Raw genomic sequence first — 22161 nt, 5'->3', positions numbered from 1 at the left:
CTGTCCTGGAACTCACTCTGTAGACCAGGCTGGCCTCGAACTCAGAAATCTGCCTGCCTCTGCCTCCCAAGTGCTGGGATTAAAGGCATGCACCACCACTGCCCGGCTGCTTGGTGATTCGAAAACCAATCAACTCAAAGGAAAAAAAAAAGGTAATAATCATGAGTATGTATTAAAAATTATTACAAAAATTTTGTGATGTTTGGTGTGTCCTTCAGAGTGACGTAATAGAAGAGAAAGGAAGTAGGTATCAACCTAAAATTGACAGCCATGCTCTGGTCTTTTTTTTTTTAAACTTATTTATTGTATGTAAGTACACTGTAGCTGTCTTCAGACACCCATATAAGGGCATCAGATCTCATTACAGGTGTTGTGAGCCACAAGTGTGGTTGCTGGGATTTGAACTCATGACCTCTGGAAGAGCAGTCAGTGTTCTTAACCCCTGAGCCATCTCACCAGCCCATGTTGACCATTCTTGAATTTAAGTTAGGAATGTGGAGAGCTTCATTCCATTAGCTTCTCCACTCTGAGAACTGTTTGAATATTTCTATACTCAAAAGATTAAAAGGTAATGATCTCTCTGTTCTTTCCCTTCCAAAAATAAATGTTGAGGATAAGTCCTGTCAGCTCTTCTACAGAAGGGGAATTGGAGTGGTACTTGAAGTCAGGATACAAGAAGGTTTCAGAAGTGTGAGTCAGTGGTAGCACGTAACAGCAGGGAAAGCCATCTGGGGCTTGGTTTGATGATCAAAAAAATTAAAAACCCAACAGGAGGTGGTGGCACATGCCTTTAATCCCAGCACTCAGGAGGCAGAGGCAAGCAGATCTCTGAGTTCAAGACCAGCCTGGTCTACAGAGTAAGTTCTAGGACAGCCTGGGCTATACAGAGAAACCCTACTGGGGGTTGGCAGCGAAAAAAGAAAAGGAGAGGAAGGGAAAGAAAAGAAAGAGTAAAAACCAAGAGGTTGTGTAGGGTCTAAGAGCTCAAAAGCATCAAGGGCTGCCCCATTAGTCCTTTGGACTTCTTTGAGAGAGTGTTTAATTAATCATGAGTTCTGTACCACGAAATAGTAAAAGGCCACTTTATTCATATAACAAGCTCAACGTACTGCTAGTTGAAGTAGGCATGTGAAAAGAGCAACAGAGAAATCCTGGTTCTTATGAAGGCCCCAAACCCTATTTGGAAGTCAGTATCGGTATCATGAAATTAATATGTGTACATATTATGCACAAGACATGGGAAACAGAGCTTCCATTAGCCTATGGTCAGCCAAAACAGGTTTTACAGAAGAAACAGCTGAGGGGTTAACGTTTTAAGACGAACGTAGTGTTTGCCAGAACAAGAAGCAGAAGGAAGAAGTCATTTCAGGAAGAAGGAAAGAAATGTGTCTAACAGAAAGAAGCCACAGTGATGTGTTCTGGGAACTCTGAGTATTTGTATTGTGGAGGCACAGTGCACGGTTTCTCAGGATTGTTCCTCAGCCGAAACACACCATCTTATTCTGGGTCTACAACAGGGGAAAGGCCTTAACCTGGAAATCCTATTGGCCTTTAAAAAGTGCTTGACTGAGGCTGGGGGGATGGGTCAGTGGTTAAGAACCTAGGATCGATTCTAAGCACCCACATGGTGGCTTGCAATAGTCTATAACTCCAGTTTCAGGGATATTCAAGGGGCACCAACCATACATGGTACACAAACATATATGCAGGCAAAGCACTCACATACATAGAATAAAAAAATAAATTTTTTAGTAATGGGAGTGGGAGAGGAGGTTTAACTTCAAAGCTACTCCTAGCTGGAACTCGGGCTGTGTCTCATACCACAGATGCAATCCAAAAGACAAAGAGAACCATGTCCAGAAACCTAAAACCTATGGTCTGGGCAGCAAGAACCTACTTCCTATAATTATAGACCCTTGTACAAAGAAGGAAGACCAGTGAATCAATCAGAAAGCAAAGCCCTAAACTTCATTTCCAGCTCCTTAGTGGTTTGTTTGGTGGAAATAAATGACGAATGAACTATGATTTCACGAGTCACACAGTTTATTGCCACACAAAGGGAACTTTTGCCTTTTGCTCACACTGATTAAAGAGGGGGAACAACATGAACAAACCTCACAGGGAACATGGTTCGTAGATGTGGCACAACCTCACAGTGAGTAAATTTTGAAATCATGAGTTCAGTTGTTCCACTGGGATAGAAGCAGGCCTCTGCTGAAAGTCCAGTATAATTAAAGACTTGGTGTACCTTTATATAAGTGGTTCTCAGGAGAAACTGGTTTGACCAATACAGTAGAGATCTGTGAGGTGACCTGAGGCCCCGCAGATATAGAGGATAATGTAAGTCAGGCTTAGGGATGAGTTGAAGATAGGTCACAGCATATGCCTGTGTGTGCATGTCTTCAGAATAGTGCCTGGCAATGCATAGCTAAGCTATACGCTCTTAAGTGTCTAGTTCTTAGGTTTAAATAGATTTTGATATTCGGTAGCTCATATATAAAAGGTATTTTAAATGTATTTCCATATTTGGTAACTCATGTGTGTAATGTCTCCTCAGCGTTAAGGAGAGATCTCCTATGTTTACTGGGGTCTAGTAAGACTTCACATTCTTCAAAAGAAACACCTTTCAAGTTCTCGGGGGATGATCTACCAGAGCATCTCAAACCTCAGCTCTACCCAAGTTTCTATACATGCTTTGAACTATGTTTAGTGTGTTCAGGGTCTTTAATGGTACGCAGAAAGTATCCACCCACAGTGTTATACTAGGACAACCTATCAGCCAGCATTTATTTCCAAACAAGTTCCCCCCACCTTTTTTTCTTTTGATTAATGTAGCACCTGTGTCTTCGTCCAGAGGCCTACACGTTACACATTAAGGAAAAGGGTTGAAGCGAACCATTGAGAAAAGAGCAACAAAGAATCAAATCTATTACAAAGTTGGTAACAAAAGGCATCCGGACAACTTGACTTTCTTGTTTATGTTTTTTTTTAAGTGGTTTAAGCAGCCAGGGCTTTGCCGCGTGCCTTATACAGCCAACTCCACCCTCTGAGAGATTTTACACAACCGCAGTCCCACGCTTGCCAGCCTGGAGCGCACAAACTTCCCCAGACTTGGGGACTCTGGCAGTGAGGTTGCACAACGCACAGCAACATCTGCAAGCTCCTGCTCCGCCGCCCACAGCCCTGCAGCACAGACCCTCGCGCCTGCGCACTCCTCACGCCCGCGGGCAGGGCCCCACCCCTTCCATCGCCACGCCCAGCCACGCCCCTCCAGGTGCGCGTGCGCCGCGGGCCCGCCCCCGCCGCTCTCGGCGGTCTCTCGCGAGCCGCGGCCGCGTCCTCAGAGCTATTGGCCGGCCTGGAGCGAGCGGCCTCTCTTTGCCTCGCGCTCTTCTTCCTCAGCAGCCCGGCCGTGCGGCTATGGCGGCGCAGCGGCGGCGGCCCGCGGCTGGCGTGGGAGCCCGGGACGCGCTCGCGGTGCTGGCGCTGGCCTTGTGTGCTCCCGGGGTGGGCGGCGGGGCGCTCGAGTGGTACTCGGCCATGGTGAGCATCGAGTTCGTAGACCCGGAGTCGAACCTGACGGTGTGGATCAAGTCCGAGAGCGGCCGCTTCGGCGACAGCTCGCTCAGGGAGAAGAGGCAGGGCCTGGTGGGCGTCCCGCGCGCGCCCGCGGACGCGGAGGGCTGCGCGCCCGACACGCGCTTCGTGGCGCCCGGCGCCCTCGGCAACGCGCCCTGGGTGGCGCTGGTGGCGCGAGGCGGCTGCACCTTCAAGGACAAGGTGCTGGCGGCGGCGCGGAGGAACGCCTCGGCCGTGGTGGTCTACAACCAGGAGCGCTACGGAAACGCCACCGAGCCCATGTCGCACCCGGGTGAGCAGGCCGGGCTCTGCGCCGCCGTCCACGGCTGGGGCGAGCCTGGTGGTTTCCCGGGTGGTGTGGAGAGGGAAGTGCGGGCACACGCTGGATCGGAGCTTCACCTCGGGAGGGTGCGAAGGCAGGGAAGGGCCCTCGGTCGGGAACTAGCAAAATCACCGGAGGAAGGTCTTACCGAGTGCAGTAAGTCTCCAGATTCCCGATCACGGGTCGCTTTTAATAAGGTCTGCTCGCTGTCTCCCAAAGTTGGTTGAGTGGGGAGTTGTGTAGGAGTGGACGGCTAGAGCACGCCAGACTCGCATTGTCTCTTCACCAACCTAAAGTGATGGCTTCGTGGATCCTCATTTTGGTTTCTTTCTCTTGACGAAGGTATCTGAGTGTTTTCAAAACCCCAGAAAACCTGGGTTTTCTTGCTAGTTTCTCTCAACGACGCATGTAGGGTGATCGCACTGGCACATTGTTTGGGCAGTTCTACATTCAGATGAAATCTTTTTACTGTTTTCATTGAAGAAAAGAAAGGCCTTGCTACCTCTGTCAGAAGGCTGCTCCTAAACAAGATATTCCAGGGACAAACAGGGATGAGTTGGCAAAATGTCATCGTTGGGACACAGCTCTCTTCGGGGACCCAGAATTTGATTGTGCCTTCAAAGATCACATTAGCTTTAAGGCGTCACACGGTTGACTCATTCTGAATTTCCTGTGATTACGGTTTTTGTTAAGTTTCTGCTGCTAGCTAAGACATCCTTTTTCCTGGCCTGCATTTTTGTTCTCGTTCTGTTTTGGTGTACATGCAACACAGAGTTTATTATAAAGACAGAAAAGGGACATTGGATGTGACCATTTTTATACACGGTTGTGAATGATGGCCATTTGATGGCAAGGAAGTGAGCTATGCTTTACAGATCAACTCTTTTTTTTCCAAGGTTGACTCCAGATTAGGAGAGAAATGGGTATAAATTGCAGAAGCATAGGGGGGTGGAGTAGGAGAAGGTAAGGGATATTTGACATGGTGTGGAAGTCATCTGCTAGAATGGAGAATTGCCCAGAGAAGTTGGGTGTCTTTGAGAACACAAGAGTTGGTTGGCCGCGGACAACAGTGGTGGGTGAGAATAGACCGGTGTCCCCAGGGTGGTGTTGAGTCAGGCAGTTAGTCTAGTGATTGCACATCAACCTAATTGTCAGTGTCCACACACCCTCTTTCCATACGGCTCCTGAGAGATCCTAGCATTCCAGATATATGTTCCCAAGTTCAGTTCTGTCAGGGAAGAGAGGCTAGGGTGCTGCAGCTGACTCCTCGGTATTGGGTGTGCCTATGTGTGGATGCACACACATCTAATGTAGACAGTTTTCTTTTCAGTGACAGCCTCATCACCCTACAATTTTCAAACTCTACCCTTCTGCATTTTTTGATAATGACCTTGACATCCTCCCAAGCAGACACCTCTTGTTCTAAATTTGGCTCAGCAATCTTTCTTGCTTATATTGTTGACACACAATTTATCTGGGCCCAGGAAAACACCTCAATCATGTTAATTAGAATCTTCTGTGGAGGGACATGTCTTTCCCCATTACCTGCCTTCTTTCTAGCCTTAGCATGATAATAATTCTGTGTTGTTGTTTTTCTTTTTTTTGTTTTGTTTTGTTTTTTTTTCGAGACAGGGTTTCTCTGTGTAGTTCTGGCTGTCCTGGAACTCACTCTGTAGACCAGGCTGGCCTCAAACTCATAAATCCGCCTGCCTCTGCCTCCCAAGTGCTGGGATTAAAGGTGTGCGCCACCACTGCCTGGCTGTTTTTTTAAGAGAGGATTATCACCTTTTGGAAAATGTGTAAAAGTACCCTTGCAAGTGACTGAATCTTCCTGAGGGCCCTTTAAGTTACATCCCTAAGGAAACATACTCAAAAGCATTTTAAAACTTGGTCAAGGTCACTTGGTGACCTATAGGATGTTTAGCTATATTCCTGTCTTCCCACATTCTAGAAGTTTTCCCCATAGTTTTGACAACCAGAAATGCCTTGAAATTTTGCCAGAACCTCAGGAAGCAACAAAATTATCTGGCATTTTGAACCACTGACCAAAAGAAAATCAATTTGGTAGCAGTATGATCGATAAACAGGAAAAGCTGGAAATAAAGTTAGACCCTTGGTCTTCAGTTGTAGACACTGTAGAGATGGAAAAGTTAGCTCTCATTAGTCCATTTGGGTACCAGGTATTGGTAATATGATACTTTGAGAAGAATTAAGATGGGAGAAGCCAGCTTTTCAGACTTTATTTAAATTTGGCTGAAGGTTTTTTGTTTTTTTGTTTTTGTTTTTGTTTTTGTTTTTAGAGCCACTGAGGCTGTTTAGACTTAAGTTAGTTTCCTCTGTATGTATGTTTCCTCAGAATGTAGCTAGAGCCAGGAAAACCCACTGATTGAGCTGTTCTTAATGCTGATGTGTAACACTGGATTTCTATGAAAAAGGTAGATGTTTGCTTCTGAAGTTGAATACTGATAACCTTCCCAAGTTGTGGGGAGTTTTCCAGTTCTTCTGAAACTCATTGCTTCTCTCACTGGAATCTAGCACTAGATAGCTTTTACATTTTAAGTCATTATTGAAGTTGAGGGTTTTAAAGAATCAACATTTTAAGATCACACTCTCAGAACAGCAGTAGGACTTGCAGTTATACCTTACATTCTAGCTTTAGCAGACCTAGGTTTAACAGCCCCTTTGGGCCAAGCATTGTACCTGCTTGTTGGAAATACCTAAGACAAGTGTCTGCCTGTCATGGGTTTATGGTCTGTCAGTAGTGATAAACATAACTTCACAGGACAGAAAAGTTTATACTGAGCTGAATTATAAGCACTGGTGCTTAGAATGCCTATCAAGTGACTGGGTGTTGGTGACCAAGGTAAGTTGTAGAAATTATCTTGACCAAGATAGGTGAAAGAAGATAAAAGCCAAGTCATTAAAGTCTTAGAGTTGGCCTTACTGTAGTTCTTGTAGGTTAATAAATAACGCGCTCCTCCAGCTTAAATTTTGCCATGACTTTTTAGGTATGACATTTTACATCCTTGAATCTTATTTACTAAGTGCTAAACAATTGACAGAGGGGTGGAGAAAGGGCTTGAATTGCAGTAAGTAAGGGCGTGTAGAAGAATACCCAGCTTAGCCAGCCTCTTAATCTGCTTACCCTAGTGGTCCTGCAGACATTTACCATTGCCACATTTCAAACCTTAAAGACTACTCAAGTCTTTTTAAGACCACTGAAAATGGCCACGATAGTGCAATGATGGGAAGCATAAGACTTTTAATTAAAATTTCACTGTGACTAGTTCCAAGAATGTAGTTTTGGAAAAAAGAAAAAGAAGCAACCAACTTTAGAGAAGCCGTATATTAAAAGATATTCATTTTGTACCAGCAGTGCATATTAAATGGTCTTTTATGCATAGGCAATCAATTATTGATTATGCATAATACTATACTCTCAAACGATCTACAACTTCACATTTCAATTTAAAAATGTATCTTGGTACCATAAGGAGCCAGAAGTGGTACCCTAACAGCCTTATAGAAGATGGGGCCAGCTAAGACAACTGCCAAAAAGATGTTGACTGACAGGTTCAGTATATTAGGAAGTTATGTGTATGTGTGGTAGGTGGGCTTAGGACTTATATGTAGCAGAAGTAGTGTTGCAAAAGGTTAAAAGGTCTAAAATGAACTCACATAGAAAAGCTGCAAAAGAGTTCTCTGAGTAAGAGTGTTCTGTACTATTTACAAGAAATCCATTTTGCTGGAGGAGGTAGAGGTAAAGGGTTGTTTTGTGTTTTTATGTTTATTTGTGATAGTGTCTCAATAAATAGCTCATGCTGGATCTTAACTCTTAGTCTCTGTATTAATTTATTATTTTATGTGTATGTGTATTTTGTCTATATGTAAGTGCATGGCTGATGCCTGTGAAGTCTAGATGAGGGCACTTGGAATTAGAGTTATGCCCTGGGAATCACCAGGCCTTCTGCTGAAGAGCAAGTGTTCTTAGCCACAGAGCCATTTCTGCAAGTCCCTAAATTTCCCCCAACCCTAAATTTTTTTTTTTGGTTTTGGTTTTTCGAGACAGGGTTTCTCTGTGTAGCCCTGGCTGTCCTGTAACTCACTCTGTAGACCAGGCTGGCCTCGAACTCAGAAACCCGCCTGCCTCTGCCTCCTAAGTGCTGGGATCAAAGGCGTGCGCCACCACTGCCTGGCAACCCTAAATTTTTTATGAAACAAAATTAAACAATATTTATAATTATATAGTGTCCCATTGTGAATTTTGTCCTCCTCATTCACCCTAGCCCAACCATCCAAAAATTTCCATTTTGTATAACAAGACACTTACATTCCAGATTATTTCCTCCACCGCAACGCAACCCCTCTTACTAGGTCATTTCAGTTGTGGTCCTGGAAGATAAGCCAGCTTTTCAAGTACATTCATTCATAAAGAAACCTTCCATGGGCCATCCCTGCTGAATGCCTCAAAAACCTGATAAATTGAACAGGTAGTACTTGTCTAGTGAGGAGAGACCTGTAAACAAATTAGACAAGGTGTGGAAGGAGGCCTGTCTGATGCTGGGAGACAGCAGAGGCTCCCAGTTCAGTTCCCAGCTCCGTATCTGATGACTCACAGTGCCTGTAATTCCAGCTCCAGGGGATCGGCGCCCTTCCTCTGGTCTTTTTGGGCACCTCACTTGAATGCATGTGTGTATTCAGCACACAATTTAAAAAGCGGATGACTGTGTACAGGTAGAGCAGGATTCACGGTAGAGTTTCACTGAGTTTGTGCATACCTTGGTTTTGTTGAGGATTCTCCAGGGGGTAGAAGTGGCTAGAATGTGGCAGTGTATTTAAAAAAAGAAAACCTGAACGTTTAGGAGGTTCTTTTACTGGAACCTTAAGATCAATTATTGCTGATAAATTAGTTTTCTCCACCAGAAATTTAACCTACTACTTTAAATATTTCAGTAGTTCTTATCTTCTTCAAGACAATACTGAAGTAGACTTTAGTTTCCTTGGGAGGAAAAAATGTTACATTGCATTCATATGTCTTGGTACTAAAATTAAAAGTTACTGTGTAAGTACAAATCCTTTACTGGTGTGTTTGTTTAGTTTTTGACAAGGTAGCAAGGAGAGCACAGAAATTTGAGAAGGAACAGTTGCCATTTTATTTTTGGCATATAAAAACTTGAAATTCTGTTACTACTAATTTGGCCTGGTAAAAACATTGTTCTGTATCTGTTACTCAAAGAGGTTTATGATGATACTATGTGCAATGACCCTGTGCTCAGCAGTCAGACAGAAATAAAACAGAAACACCCCTCAGGGGCCTGTCTGCCTCAGGTAAAGTGTAGCGATTACTTTGTGGGTGAGATTTCAAGATGACCTTTTTTAGTCAAGCAAGAATGATAACACTAAGCCCTGGGGGGAAAAGAATTCCAAAGGCTTGTTTCTTCTGTTTCAAGTCTCTGAGCCTTCTGTGAAGAAATTCACCCGTTTAGCTGAGATTTTTCTCTCTTGTACAGTGTAGGCACAATTGTACAGAACTGCCTGAGCAGATTAGCTCTTTCAGATTGGACCAGAGAGCCAGTGGAGAGACCGTAGACTTATGGTGATCTGGTAGATGTGTTCTGCGTCCTGTAGCTTAGAGATGAGCTAGCACTTTTTTTTACCCTTTTGCTTTGCTGCTTGTTCCGCTGCCTGGCCTGCTTTGAGAATTATTCTGGGTATATTGATCAGGCTGGCTTTGAGAACTCCTCTGCCTCAGCCTCCTGAGCAGCTGTGATTACAGATGTTGGGACATCTGAAAATGTTTGTGAAAAGCAAATCCATCACAGAGTAGAAAAGGTCTCCATTGACCTTTACCAATTTACAGTAGGTTCTGGAAGCTGTCTTGCTGTTGGAACTGTCTCACAAGAAGCCAGCCCCAGTCCTAGCTACTGTCTCTACAGGCCACAGCTTTAAAAAAAAAAAAAAAAAAAAAAAAAAACCCTGTTTTTTTTCACTAAGTGAGCTAAGTATGCTGTTTCCTCATCTTGGTTAACTTTTCACTTTCTTTTTCATTCAACAAAATGGCCTGTTTTTTTTTTAGTAACTGGCCAAAGTAGACTCATCACTATCTCAAATATAATTTTTTTTAAAGATTTATTTTCCCTTATTTGAGTTTCTTTTCTGCATGTTGTATTTGTGTGCTGTATGTGTGTATTATATGTGTGTGCTGTATGTGTGTAGTGTCCACAGAAGCTGGAGGAGGACATTGAATCTCCTGAAACTGTAGCTATATAGATGGTTGTGAGTTCCACATTGGTGCTGAGATTTGAACCTGGGTCCTCTGGAACAAGAGCCAGTGTTCTTAACCACTGAGCCATCTCTCTAGTCCCTCAAATACTATTCTAAGATGGTTTTATAACCTAGAAAAATTCCTATCCTTTGGTTTGTAAAGCTTTTTCTATTCTTGAAGATAAAACATATAAATGCGCCTCTCAGGGAAAGATTTCCCTCTACTCTGAACAAGATTATTCCACATATCTATAGTTCTTTGTGTTCTAATTGGTTGTTAATAAGTAAGTGGTAGTCCAAAGAAGAATCATCCTCGAACTAATTTAAAACAAACAGACAAACTGAAAAACATTCTCAGAGAGGAGTTTGTCCAGGAACGCACACCTTCCCTTTGGCAGTTCATGAGGTGAGATTTGAACACAAGTCCAGCTCTGCAGATATACAACCTATGGAGAAGATTCAAGAAATGAATACTGACTTGGACTTGAGCTTTCTGACCCCGAGAACCAGCATTTCCAGGTGGTATGTAACACTGAATAACTCCTTGAAGGTTTCTGAGCCCTCAGCTGTAGAATGACAATATGGCAGCTTTCTCCTTTAAGTGAAATCTTCAGTAATGGAGGTTGTACGTACACACACACACACTCACCCCTCTGCCCACATCATCACAATATGAATGTGATATTAGCACCAGAAATTGTATCATCTGATAATTATAGAATAGAAGCCATTTGGGATTCTGTATAAAAGCTTTTTACCAAGATGGCAGCAGTGTACCATTGTTTCTTTCGAAATGTTCTACAAGTTTCTTTTTTTATCAAAAAGGGTTTTAGCAGCCCAGGTGGTGGTGGCATGTGTGTTGGGAGGCAGAAACAGGTACATCTCTCTGAGTTCAAGGCCATTCTGGTCTACTGGGCAGCCAGTACTGTTACATAGAGAAACCCTGTCTTCAAAAACAACAACAAAAAAGGCTTTTAGCTTGTACCTTGTTGTAATTTTAGGTGTGTTATAGCTATGTCCTAGTTGTTTCTGGACTGCTGAACTCTTATTTTCCTAGAGATAGTTAGTACTTGCTTCCAGGTATGTCTTCCCAGTGGCAATCTAGACATTAATGCTGAGGAAACTACAGTTTCCTCTGGTTAGGCTCAAACTAGTTCCAGTATCACCTTGCAGACAGAGGCTACCTTAGAAGGGTACCCTTCTGGCATTTCAGTAACAAAGTTCCTGTGGCTAAGATCACAGTGGAAATGCTATGGACTCTATATCTCACTAAGATAACAGAGTCTATGCTCTGTCTTCACCAGATGAATTAATAAAAAAAAGAGAACATAATGCTCAAGGTGTGGTTGAGGAAAAGGTTTACTGTAGATGTGAGGGTGAGCACAGCCTGACTGAACTGGGCCATGAGAGGAGAGAGAGGGGGGAGAGTAAGAGGACAGAGGAACCTGGAGTGAGCCAGGAGACCAAGAGCCGCACCTAGAGGACCAGAACCACAGTGGCTAGGCTTTATAGAGAGGACTTGGGGAAAGGGAAGCAAGCCTTAGGGTCTGGAGAGGTCTCGGGTAGGGGCAGTTAGCCTGGGTGACTGGAACAGGTTTTATGAGTAGGGAGCGACCTTGGCCAGAGTCTACGTCATATGTTAAATATGCACCTCAGCCATTTGTCCCAAGTTTCTTTGAGACCAAACACATTATACTATTCATCATAGGACTTTCTGCTCAGCAAAGTGAGACTCCTCCATCCAGAAGCTTCTAACTCATCTTAGAGCCAGTCCCAGTCTTCAGCTCTTGAGCAGCCTTCTGTGGGTCCTCTGTTGGTAAGGTTAAGGAAGCACTTGGAGATTTTTAAGGATAGAGCAACTTTACCTGTTGTCTTGTTCTCTGCTTCACCCTGTGCACATATGTATTCTATATAGCCCTGTCATTTTGATGGACATTTAGATTGTCATAGCAGGCCCTTGGTAGAGGAGGGGAAACTGGCAGGTCAAGGAGAGACAAATCAAGGGGAAAAAATGGCAGATCAAGGATTTGTTTCATTAAGTGCAGCGACCGAACAATTCCCCTCATTTACATATGTCTGTCACTGTTGTCAGGGAAAGATCTGATTTTTTTTAAGGAATTATGTATTATTTTTATGTGTACATATTGTGCTTGCACTTGTTTATGTGCGCCATATGTGCACAAGTGCCCACAGAAGCCAGGGGGGCATCAGATCCCCTAGAACTAGAGTTACAGTACCTGGAATGGCTACAGACTCTTTTCTTAACTAGTCCCCGAGGTGTATGATCTAACACTTGTTACACTGAGGCTAGAGCTAGAGAATGATTTTTGGGAAGCATTCCTGCAAGTGTGGAAGAAACAGCTTTTCGTGCCACTTGAAAGTTGTACCTCGAGGGAGACTGACGCGCCGGGATGGGAGCGTGGTCTGCTCCGGTGTGACTTTACTGGAAAGATGAAACCTGATGAAACTCCTATGTTTGACCCAAGTTTGCTCAAAGAGGTGGACTGGAGTCAGAATACAGCTATATTTTCTCCAGCCATTTCTCCAACGCATCCTGGAGAAGGCTTGGTTTTGAGGCCTCTCTGTACTGCAGACTTAAATAAAGGTTTTTTTAAGGTATTGGGTCAGCTGACAGAGACAGGTGTTGTGAGCCAGGAGCAGTTCATAAAATCTTTTGAGCATATGAAGAAGTCTGAGGATTACTATGTTACAGTTGTGGAAGATGTGACCCTAGGACAAATTGTGGCTACAGCAACTCTGATAATAGAACATAAATTTATCCATTCATGTGCTAAGAGAGGGAGAGTAGAAGATGTCGTTGTTAGTGATGAGTGCAGAGGGAAGCAGCTCGGCAAACTGTTATTATCAACTCTTACTTTGCTAAGCAAGAAACTGAACTGTTACAAGATCACCCTTGAATGTCTACCACAAAATGTTGGTTTCTACAAAAAATTTGACTTTACAGTATCTGAAGAAAATTACATGTGTCGGAGGTTCCTAAAGTAAAAACCACCACCAAGAGGTTAATGCTACAAGGCTTTACTGTTTTAGAGTTCTTTTTTGTTGCTGCAACCCAGTGAGCTCCCTAACTACTAGACTGAGAAAATGCTATAGTATGCCAGTGTCGTGACACAGGAGCAGCCCATGGCTGCTGGGAGTACAAATGATCACAAAGGGGGATGATTTTTAACCAAAGGAATATATTTTCAACTTGAATCTTTTCTTGCATTGTATTTTTCTAAAGTTTGTCTTCTTTTCTTGGTAGTCAAGAGTATGGGTAGTGAACAGTTACGTCTGCTCTATGCTGCTCATTTTTAAATATATGTATATATATTGAATAAGGGTGTTTCTTACCATAAAATTACTTTTTGTCTCATACATCTATGTAGACTTAAGGTGCACCACTTCTCACATTACAGTTGGACACTTGTTATTATGAACCACCAGATACATACTTGCACATTGATAATCCTATCCCTCCACAGTCTTTTTAAAGCAACAAAAGAGAAGAAAAATGGGAAAAGGTACAACAGCTTAAATAACTATTTTACTAAGCGTATAGTTTTGTGCAGATACTGTACTACCTGTCTCATCTACCACACGATGTTAGAATTATCCACGGGCAGATACAGAGATTCACGGTCCTTTTCATCAGTCAGTGAGCAGCTCCCAGTGGAGCTTCTACCCTGGTTCCTGTTATCATCGACATCTGAAGCCTTTGAGTCACAAAAAATGTGTGTACTGCCTTTTTGGTACAGCTTTAAAATGATGGTAGCTTTTCTATTTAATGTGATTACAATGGTACTATTACTCTGGTCACTGTCCTGTTTTATTTATTTAATGATTTTTAAAATAGAATCAGATACTTTATTAATAATGGTTCTAATCTTTTTGCATTCCATGTTATTACATTAAAGTTGTTTATATGAAAAAAAAAAAAAAAAAGAAAGTTGTACCTCCAAGTGGTCTCTGGAGTGATATTTGGGGAGTCTGGTTAAGTATTTTTGCACCATTTAACCTACACCAGAACTTCATTGTTGCTTACCAGGGAAATGATGTTTATGGTGTCCCCAAGCCCAGGCTTCTGAATTCTTCTATCCCAATCAGTATAACCATTAGCAAAGCACTGCCTTGTTCTGGTGTTGTCTGCAGCACGGTCAGTGAGGGAGACTAAGTGTGTTTGAGATCTGGGCACAGTTAACAGCCAGACTTGGCAGGACTCTGTAGACTCAAGCTGGAGGGAGGCATCTAGCAACTTTAGCTCTCTTTGTCTTACCCATCTTTGTTTCTGGGGACTGAAATTGGGGTCTCGGGCATACTGAGGAGTTTGTCTCATCCTTACCGCATGAAATAAACACATTTTTAGAGAGGTGCTTGGGTTTAAATTCTGCCTCTCCATGCTAAGCACACATGTACCATTGAGGTATCCCCAGCCCCGTAGACACTAGTCCTGTCTGTCCTTTGCACTTAGATTGGTTTAATATCAGCGCCTTCAAAATTAACTGAAGGAGGGGCTGGTGAGATGGCTCAGCGGTTAAGAGCACTGACTGCTCTTCTAGAGGTCATGAGTTCAAATCCCAGCAACCACATGGTGGCTCACAACCATCTACAATGAGATCTGATGCCCTCATATGGGTGTCTGAAGACAGCTACAGTGTGCTTACATATAATAAATAAATAAATCTTTAAAAAAAAAAAATTAACTGAAGGAGACAGTTCGATAGACTGATCAGTATGGATAAGTGGATTTAACCTTTTTTCATGGTCTTGAAGAGGTCAGCCTTCTTTCTGCCTAGCAGGTGAGCACCTGGGCTGAGCCATCCTTCCATTCCTTCTCTTGTGGCAGCTCACAACTGTAACTCCAGTTATAGGACATCTGACACCCTGCCTCCATAGTAACCAGGCACATATGTGATACACAAACATGCTTGCAGACAAAACACTAACATGTATAAAATAAACATTTTAATTACATTTTAAATCGCTGAATAAAATATCTTTACAGGTATTCTATCATGTTTATATGTGTTTTATATATCATGTTTATCACTTGTTTTGGTAACCCATGGTCTCCTATACAAGAGTAATTCATATCTCCCCTCCCCTTCCCTCTTGCCCGCCCCACCCCATCTCTATAATACCCCCCTTGCACACACACAGAGTATGCAAACATGCTGACTCGTGCATCTTGGCAGTAGAATATGTGAAACATAGATCTTTGCTGATCTTACAGATAGCTGAAACACGTTTTCATATATTTAAAACTCACTCCCTGGGAGTTGACTGCAGATGGATGGACCCAGGATTTCTTCAGGTTTTGGAATGGGACAGCATTAGATTGTGGTACTTATCAGTCTTTAAGCCACCCAATTGTGCTGTCAAGTTGGTGGGGTTTTTTGTTGTTGTTGTTTTGTTTGTTTGTTTGGTGTGGTATTTGAATTAGTGTCTCAGTAAAACAACCATTTTTAAAACTAAGAGTTTTCTGAAAATTAATTAACACAAAGTTGTTCTTTTTTGTATAAAAGCTACTTTGTTGTATGTATTATAACTATTCTTCCCAAGTTGGCCATTTGTTATTTTAGCTTTGACTTTGAAAAACATTTTATTTTCCTATTATTCTCTCCCTCTCCCCTCTCCCATGTCCATCACGGCTATTTAAGAACCTCTAGGTGGAGTTTTATAATTGAATTTTTAAAATATTTATTTATTTATTTTATGTAAGTACACTATCACTCTCTTCAGATGCACCAGAAGTAGGCATCGGATCTCATTACAGATGGTTGTGAGCCACCATGTGGTTTCTGGGAATTGAACTCAGGACCTCTGGAAGAGCAGTCGGTGCTCTTCACCTCCAAGCCATCTCTCCGGGCCTTATAATTGAAATTTTTTCTCTAATAGTACATATTGTAATTCTCTTCTTCTAGTTTGTATATTTCTTTTTAAAACACATTTGCATTTTTGATTTAGCAATTTATTTTTGCATGCATTATGAGAAAAACATACAGATTTTTCCCCAATATAATATTCATTTGCCTTCACTTGGTTTTTAAAAATAGTCCATTTTCCTGATTGATTTCTGTTATCACTTGCTATGTGATTTTTTTGTGTATTTGTGTTTATTTCTGAACTTTCTGTTCCATCTCATTCTGTGGACATTCTTATCTGCCATCATCTTGCTGTTTTAATGCTTTACCTGTAAAGCATTGTCCGGGGTTCATTGTTTAAAAAGTATTCCTGATCATTTCTTAGCCCCTTTGTGACTTTAGAGGGAGTATTTTTGTTTATCTGTTGATATGTTGTGGTTGCTGTGTATTTATAGCTAGAGTCATAATAAACTGAAAATTTCTGTCTCTTTTCTCTCAGGTCTGCTTGTCTTCAAAGCAGTGTTAAGTAGTAGTGAACACAAACCGAGCAGGGTAGTGCACACCTTTAATCCCAGCTCTGGGGGAGTCAGGGGCAAAGGCGGATGGATCTCCATGAGTTCCAGGCCAGCCTGATCTACAGAGTGAGTGCCGGGCCAGCCAAGCTTACATAGTGAGTTCCAGGACAGCCTGGTCTACATAGTGAGTTCCAGGACAGCCTGGTCTACTTAGTAAGTTCCAGGACAGCTTGGTTTTCATAGTGAGTTCCAGGACAGCCAGGACTAAATAGTGAGTTTCAAGACAGCTTGGTCTACATAGTTAGCCACTGGCTCAGGAAAAAAATGGTAGTGATCACAGAAGAGCTCTCTCAGTCCCTCTTTTTTTTCCCCTGAGACTGGGTTCCTCTGTGCAGCTCTGGCTATCCTAGGACTTACTCTATAGACATGTTCCCTAATTCTGATGGGCATGTTTGAAGCATTTTACATTCATATTCATAAGTGAAATTAATCTGTGTGATTCTTTTGCTTTTTATTACCATGTTTTTGATTTTATAATCCTTGATAGTCTTTATAGTTCTGGAGTTCAGCAAGTACTCTACCATTGAGCTCCAGCCCTAGCTCTTGGGTTTTGGTTTTTGGGACAGGATCTTGCTGTGTAGCTGGGCTGGCCTTCACTGACTGTACATTCCAGGCTTAGCTTAACGCTGAGAGTCTGCTGTTTGTTTCCACCTCTGGGTTAGATTTTGACCACACCTGAAAGTGTCCTTTTCTTATTTTTAATTAACTGTGGAACTGTTTAAATACACTAGTATTTTGTGCTTCTTAAAGGTCTGATGATAGAACCATCTGCGAATCTTCACAGTGTCATAGGTTTGGGGAGAATAGTTAATGGTGATTTTCTCACTTCAGTCAGACTGTGTTCTCTTTGGAATCAGTTTTGGCAGTTTATGTTTTTCTGAAAATTATTCATTTTTATTGAAGTTTTCAAATGTACATGTTAATGAACATACTCAACTTTACCAAACTTTGTCTTCTCTATTCATTTCTTTTTCTTTTCTTTTTTTTTTTTTTGTGCAGGAACAGGAAAGATAGTCGTCATTATGATTAGCTACCCAAAAGGACGAGAAATTTTTGATCTGGTGCAAAAAGGAATTCCAGTAAAAATGAGCATAGAGATTGGTGCTCGCCATATGCAGGAGTTCATCAGCGGTCAGTCTGTGGTGTTTGTGGCCATTGCCTTCATCACGATGATGATTATCTCATTAGCATGGCTAATATTCTATTATATACAGCGTTTCCTATATACTGGCTCACAGTTTGGAAGTCAGGTAGTTATGAATAACTTCGTTTTGATTTTTTAAATGATTGCTCATAAACATAGTCTGTATACTGCTTGAAGTTACATTTAACCACACTAATTTCAGTTTACTCATTGAAGTCATATGACTTTGATAAAATTTTTAATTGGGTTACTCTTTGTACATTTGGTTTCTGCAGGTACCTGTACCTTCTGTCTTTATGTAGGCAGAGGGGACTAGCAAAAGGGCATGTGACAGCATGAACATGTGTGTCCCTGTTTTCTGCTCGGCATAAGGCCAAGGGCTGCTTTGTATCCACTGCCGTGGCTGACAAGCAATTTGAAGGCAGGCCCTTTCTCCATAACAGCACAGAGAAGAACTGGAGGTTTCCAGTGGCACACTAGGTCCTAATGTACAATATGGTTCTTAGCCTGATAACCAGGCAGGACTCTTTCCTCTTGGGCATCATTGGTGGAGAGTGAATGATACCTTCTTCCTGGATATCATTACTTGTTTGCCAATATTTAAGTGTAGGAATTGTTTTCTAGAACTTGAAAAGTATGGCTAAATGACAGTTCATGATTAGAGTACTAGAGTTCCTGACTTCCATTTCAATGTCTCTCTCACACACAAAAAGGCGGGTGTTCTTTTTCAGATATGGAATTAGAAGGAACTATTCCTGGGTTGGGGATATAGCCCTGTGGTAGAGTAGTACTTGCTTAGCATTTGTGAGGCCCTAGACTTAATGTTACTATTGCATATCAGCAAGTAAGTAAGTAAATATACTCTAAGCTGGGCATGGTAATCCTCGATTGCTTCAAGCTCAAGGCCAGTCAGGGCTTTAAAGTGAAGCACTTTATTATAGTGATAATAATAATAATTCTTATTGAGTAGCTTATAAGTTTATATGGCTGTTTTATACATTAAAAGTTAAGGTTTTCTTCTAAGTTATTTTCATGCATTGTAGTGTGTGGGTTACTTTGAAAAGACTATTTAATAATACTGTTTTCCTCCCCAAGAATCATAGAAAGGAAACTAAGAAGGTCATTGGCCAGCTTCCACTCCACACTGTGAAGCACGGAGAGAAGGTAATCCTTTCCTGTGCTTTGTCTGCTTCAGACTGGAGGATGGTTATGAGTTTGACAAGTGTCTTCTTCTCAGGCTACTGTTCAGCAATAACAAGCTATGATGCTTCATCAGGCCTTCACATGTGTGTGTCAGATTGTAAGGAGAGCTGACAGTGTAATGACTGAAGGGCCACCACAGCAGCCCTCAGTTACTTGTAAATGAGTTATAGTCACAGGCCCGCTGTGGAGCTCAGTGGTGGAGCTCATGCTTAGCATGCATGGAGTCCTAGATGGCTCCAGCACTCCTTCCCAAAAAGACTAAATGAGCTGAATCCGATTTAAAAGATAGCACCTACATTCCATGTGCTTACTAATGTCAGTGTGCCAGTAGTCCATCATTGAAAGTCCCCGTGGGCCAAGGGGAAGACTGTAAAGATACTATGCATTTAAAAAGTATGCACCTGAGACCTGTAAATGTGTTCTGTTGAATCTGAGTCTGTATATGCATTCTCTCCAAGACCTTCAGTTCCTTCAAAGACATATTGAGAGAAAGGAGATTTTTTAAACTACACATTTAAAAAGGAGCCATTTTGGCCTGCTCATTCCGAGACTGAAAGCAGTTAGAGAGCAGCGCAGAGCCTGGCTCCCAAGGACAGATCTGTAGAGAGAAACTTTCCTGGTGTGGAAGTATTTGTTCTTGTCGCGGGCGTCTTCTGCACTTCCTGCTGCCTTGTGTGTGGGCTCACTCCGGTGCTCCCAGTAAGCTCTGAGACTCAATCTGTTTCACCTTCCAGTCTTCACTTCCCTTCATGAAAGGAAGACTAGAAAAAGGAAACTACTTCAATTCTTCCCCTGCCTACAGAAAGGACTTTTCTTAAAAGACATTACATTTTAGACCTTTGAGTTTAAAAAAATTAAGATCTGTTATTAATGGCTTCTGTGGTATATTTAGGATTAAGATATACTCGGGATTGTGTGGTGGGTCATTCCTTCCCCAGTAACCCCAATAACTTTTGTTGTTGTTTTTTCAGGACAGGATTTCTCTATGTATCCTGTCTGTCCTGGAACTTTGTCTGTAGACCAGGCTGGCCCAGATCTCATATAGATCTGCCTGCCTCTACCTCCCAAGTGCTGGGAGTAAAGGCATATGCCACTACACCCAGCCCCCGATAATGTTTACACTGTAACAGTGGAATTTTAATAGTTGGTGCAAGGTACTGATTTCTTACTCTGCAAATCACCCAGTGAGTTTCCAGTTAATAACTAGTCATGAAGAGTATGTGTAGAATTTTTCATAGGAATTAATAGAAAAGATTCTTCTAGCAGTTTATAAATTAGATGCTGATCCTAGGCTGTGAGAATTGACTTCTAAAAATTTATTTGTTCTTCATTTCATTTGCAGGAAGGAAATTAGTACTTTGTACAAAGTATTAAAACTCCACTCTACTTGCTGCTGTTTTCTCCCCTCCTTAGCAGGAAATCTCATACCTTGCCTGTGAGAAGACATATTCATATGTGTAACTTACTGAGCCAAGCCCTTGAGAGTACAAGTAAATTGATAGTATTCCTGTACCCAACATTTGTTAAATATTTCCTATATAAAACATTTGTATGATACAAGGAACTTGTTTTAAAACTGTCAAAATAATGTTTAACAAGGCCTGGTCTGTGAAGTATGCACCTGGATTAGGAGCTTTTTTTTTATACTGTGAACTGACACAGGAATAGGATTGTTTGCAGTCAGCATCTTACCGAGTCCTGAAGACAAGTGATTATTCTTTTTTAATTTTTTGTGGATTTATTTATAATGTATAAGCTTATAAATTATTAAAGAATTTTAAAATGGCTTCTTGTATAATATATGATATATAAGTTAAAGTATTTTGTCACAGCATATATTTTTTAAAAAAAAGATTTATGTATGCAAGTATACTATCACTTTCTTCAGACACACCAGAAAAGGGCATCGGATCCCATTACAGATGGTGTGAGCCGCCATGTGGTTGCTGGGAACTGAACTCTGGAAGAGCAGTTTGTGCTCTTAACTGCTGAGCCATTGCTCCAGCCCACAACATATAATTTAAGGGGCTGGAGAGATGGTTCAGAGGTCAGGAGTGCTAACTGTTCTTGCAGAGGCCTGGCTTTGATCTATTGTACCTGGATCAGCTCAGAACCACCCCAACTGCCTCTGCCTCTGAGGAACTCCTGCTTTGGGCCTGTAAAGTGTCATACATGCAGATGGTGTGTATAAACTCATGCAAGGGTGCTATATATAAAAATAACAACTGAATCTTCTTACAAAAATAACACAACAGAGAGTTTCAAATGCTGTTATAAAGTTAATTTTAATAGTCTGATAATGGTATATACATATAAAATCTGTTTTTTACTGCTTCCTCATTAATTGCTATAGGTAAGGGTATGTTTAAATAATAACTCAGGGGTAGTGGGGCTGTGTTTCATAATGTGAAGTTGCCAAACATTGCAGCCTCAGAAGTACATGCTGTGTGAGGTTCTGAATTCCTGTCTCAGAACCTCAGCTTGTCCCATCTCCACTGACCTGTGGTAACTCACAGAAAGCCTATGGCCTATAGACTTTTAGATGTAGAAGTGTTGCCAACTCTCCCACCCTACCGCTAGCAATGTCTGTTTCTTTATATGTTTGTTCATTTTTTAGGCAAAGGTGTTAACTCGTTTTAATTTGGGGCGGGAAGTTAACAATAATGAAGTAAAATTTCAGCTGTGTAGCCATTGTACTTTTTGCCAAGTTGTCTCCATGTTCTTCCAGAGACACAAATTTCTTTTTAAATAATTCCAGAATCCAAATGGCTTGTTTGAATATTCATTCTCTATGTTTTATACTTGAAAATACTTCTTTTTGTTTTTTTCATAACAGCTGGCATGGCTGGAATGTAGTTAGCTTCGTAGAGTGTTGTCTAGCATTGATAAAGTCCTAAACCCAGTATCCAGCCCCATATACATTAGGCCTGGTGATTCCCAAGTATAATCCAGGTTTTTGGAAGATGGAGGCAGGAACATGAGAAAATGAAGGTCACCGTTGGCTCTACAGTGAGCCTGAGGCCAGGCTGGGAACAAGACCTCTAAAAACGAAGTGACTTGCATTTCTGCAGCCCTTAATCATCTAATATTTCTTCAAACACTTACTATTTAAAACGCTGTTAATGCCTGGGTTAGGCAGACAGTGGTTTTCTTTCCCCCTTTCATTCAGTGTCTTCATATAACTGCTTGATAGTGGTAATAAGGAAATGT

The 22161-nt window shown here is 41.8% G+C and overlaps 1 protein-coding gene and 1 pseudogene across 2 annotated transcripts in view; both read left to right on the top strand.

Annotated features, from left to right (window-relative positions):
* The first annotated feature begins 3420 nt into the window (after positions 1–3420).
* Positions 3421–22161, top strand: part of Rnf149 (ring finger protein 149) — a 32278-nt gene continuing 13537 nt past the window's right edge. For both annotated transcript variants that reach the window (XM_028775380.1, XM_028775379.1), the window contains exons 1-3: positions 3421–3871; positions 17604–17854; positions 18844–18912. In XM_028775380.1, coding sequence (XP_028631213.1) covers positions 3421–3871; positions 17604–17854; positions 18844–18912 — 771 coding nt within the window. The remainder of the gene's footprint in view (positions 3872–17603; positions 17855–18843; positions 18913–22161) is intronic.
* LOC114627537 lies at positions 12614–13197 on the top strand (annotated as a pseudogene).

The sequence above is a fragment of the Grammomys surdaster genome, unplaced genomic scaffold, assembly GCF_004785775.1.
Source record: "Grammomys surdaster isolate TR1022 unplaced genomic scaffold, NIH_TR_1.0 255, whole genome shotgun sequence".
Lineage (NCBI taxonomy): Eukaryota > Metazoa > Chordata > Mammalia > Rodentia > Muridae > Grammomys > Grammomys surdaster.
This window is presented reverse-complemented; position numbering and strand designations above follow the sequence as displayed.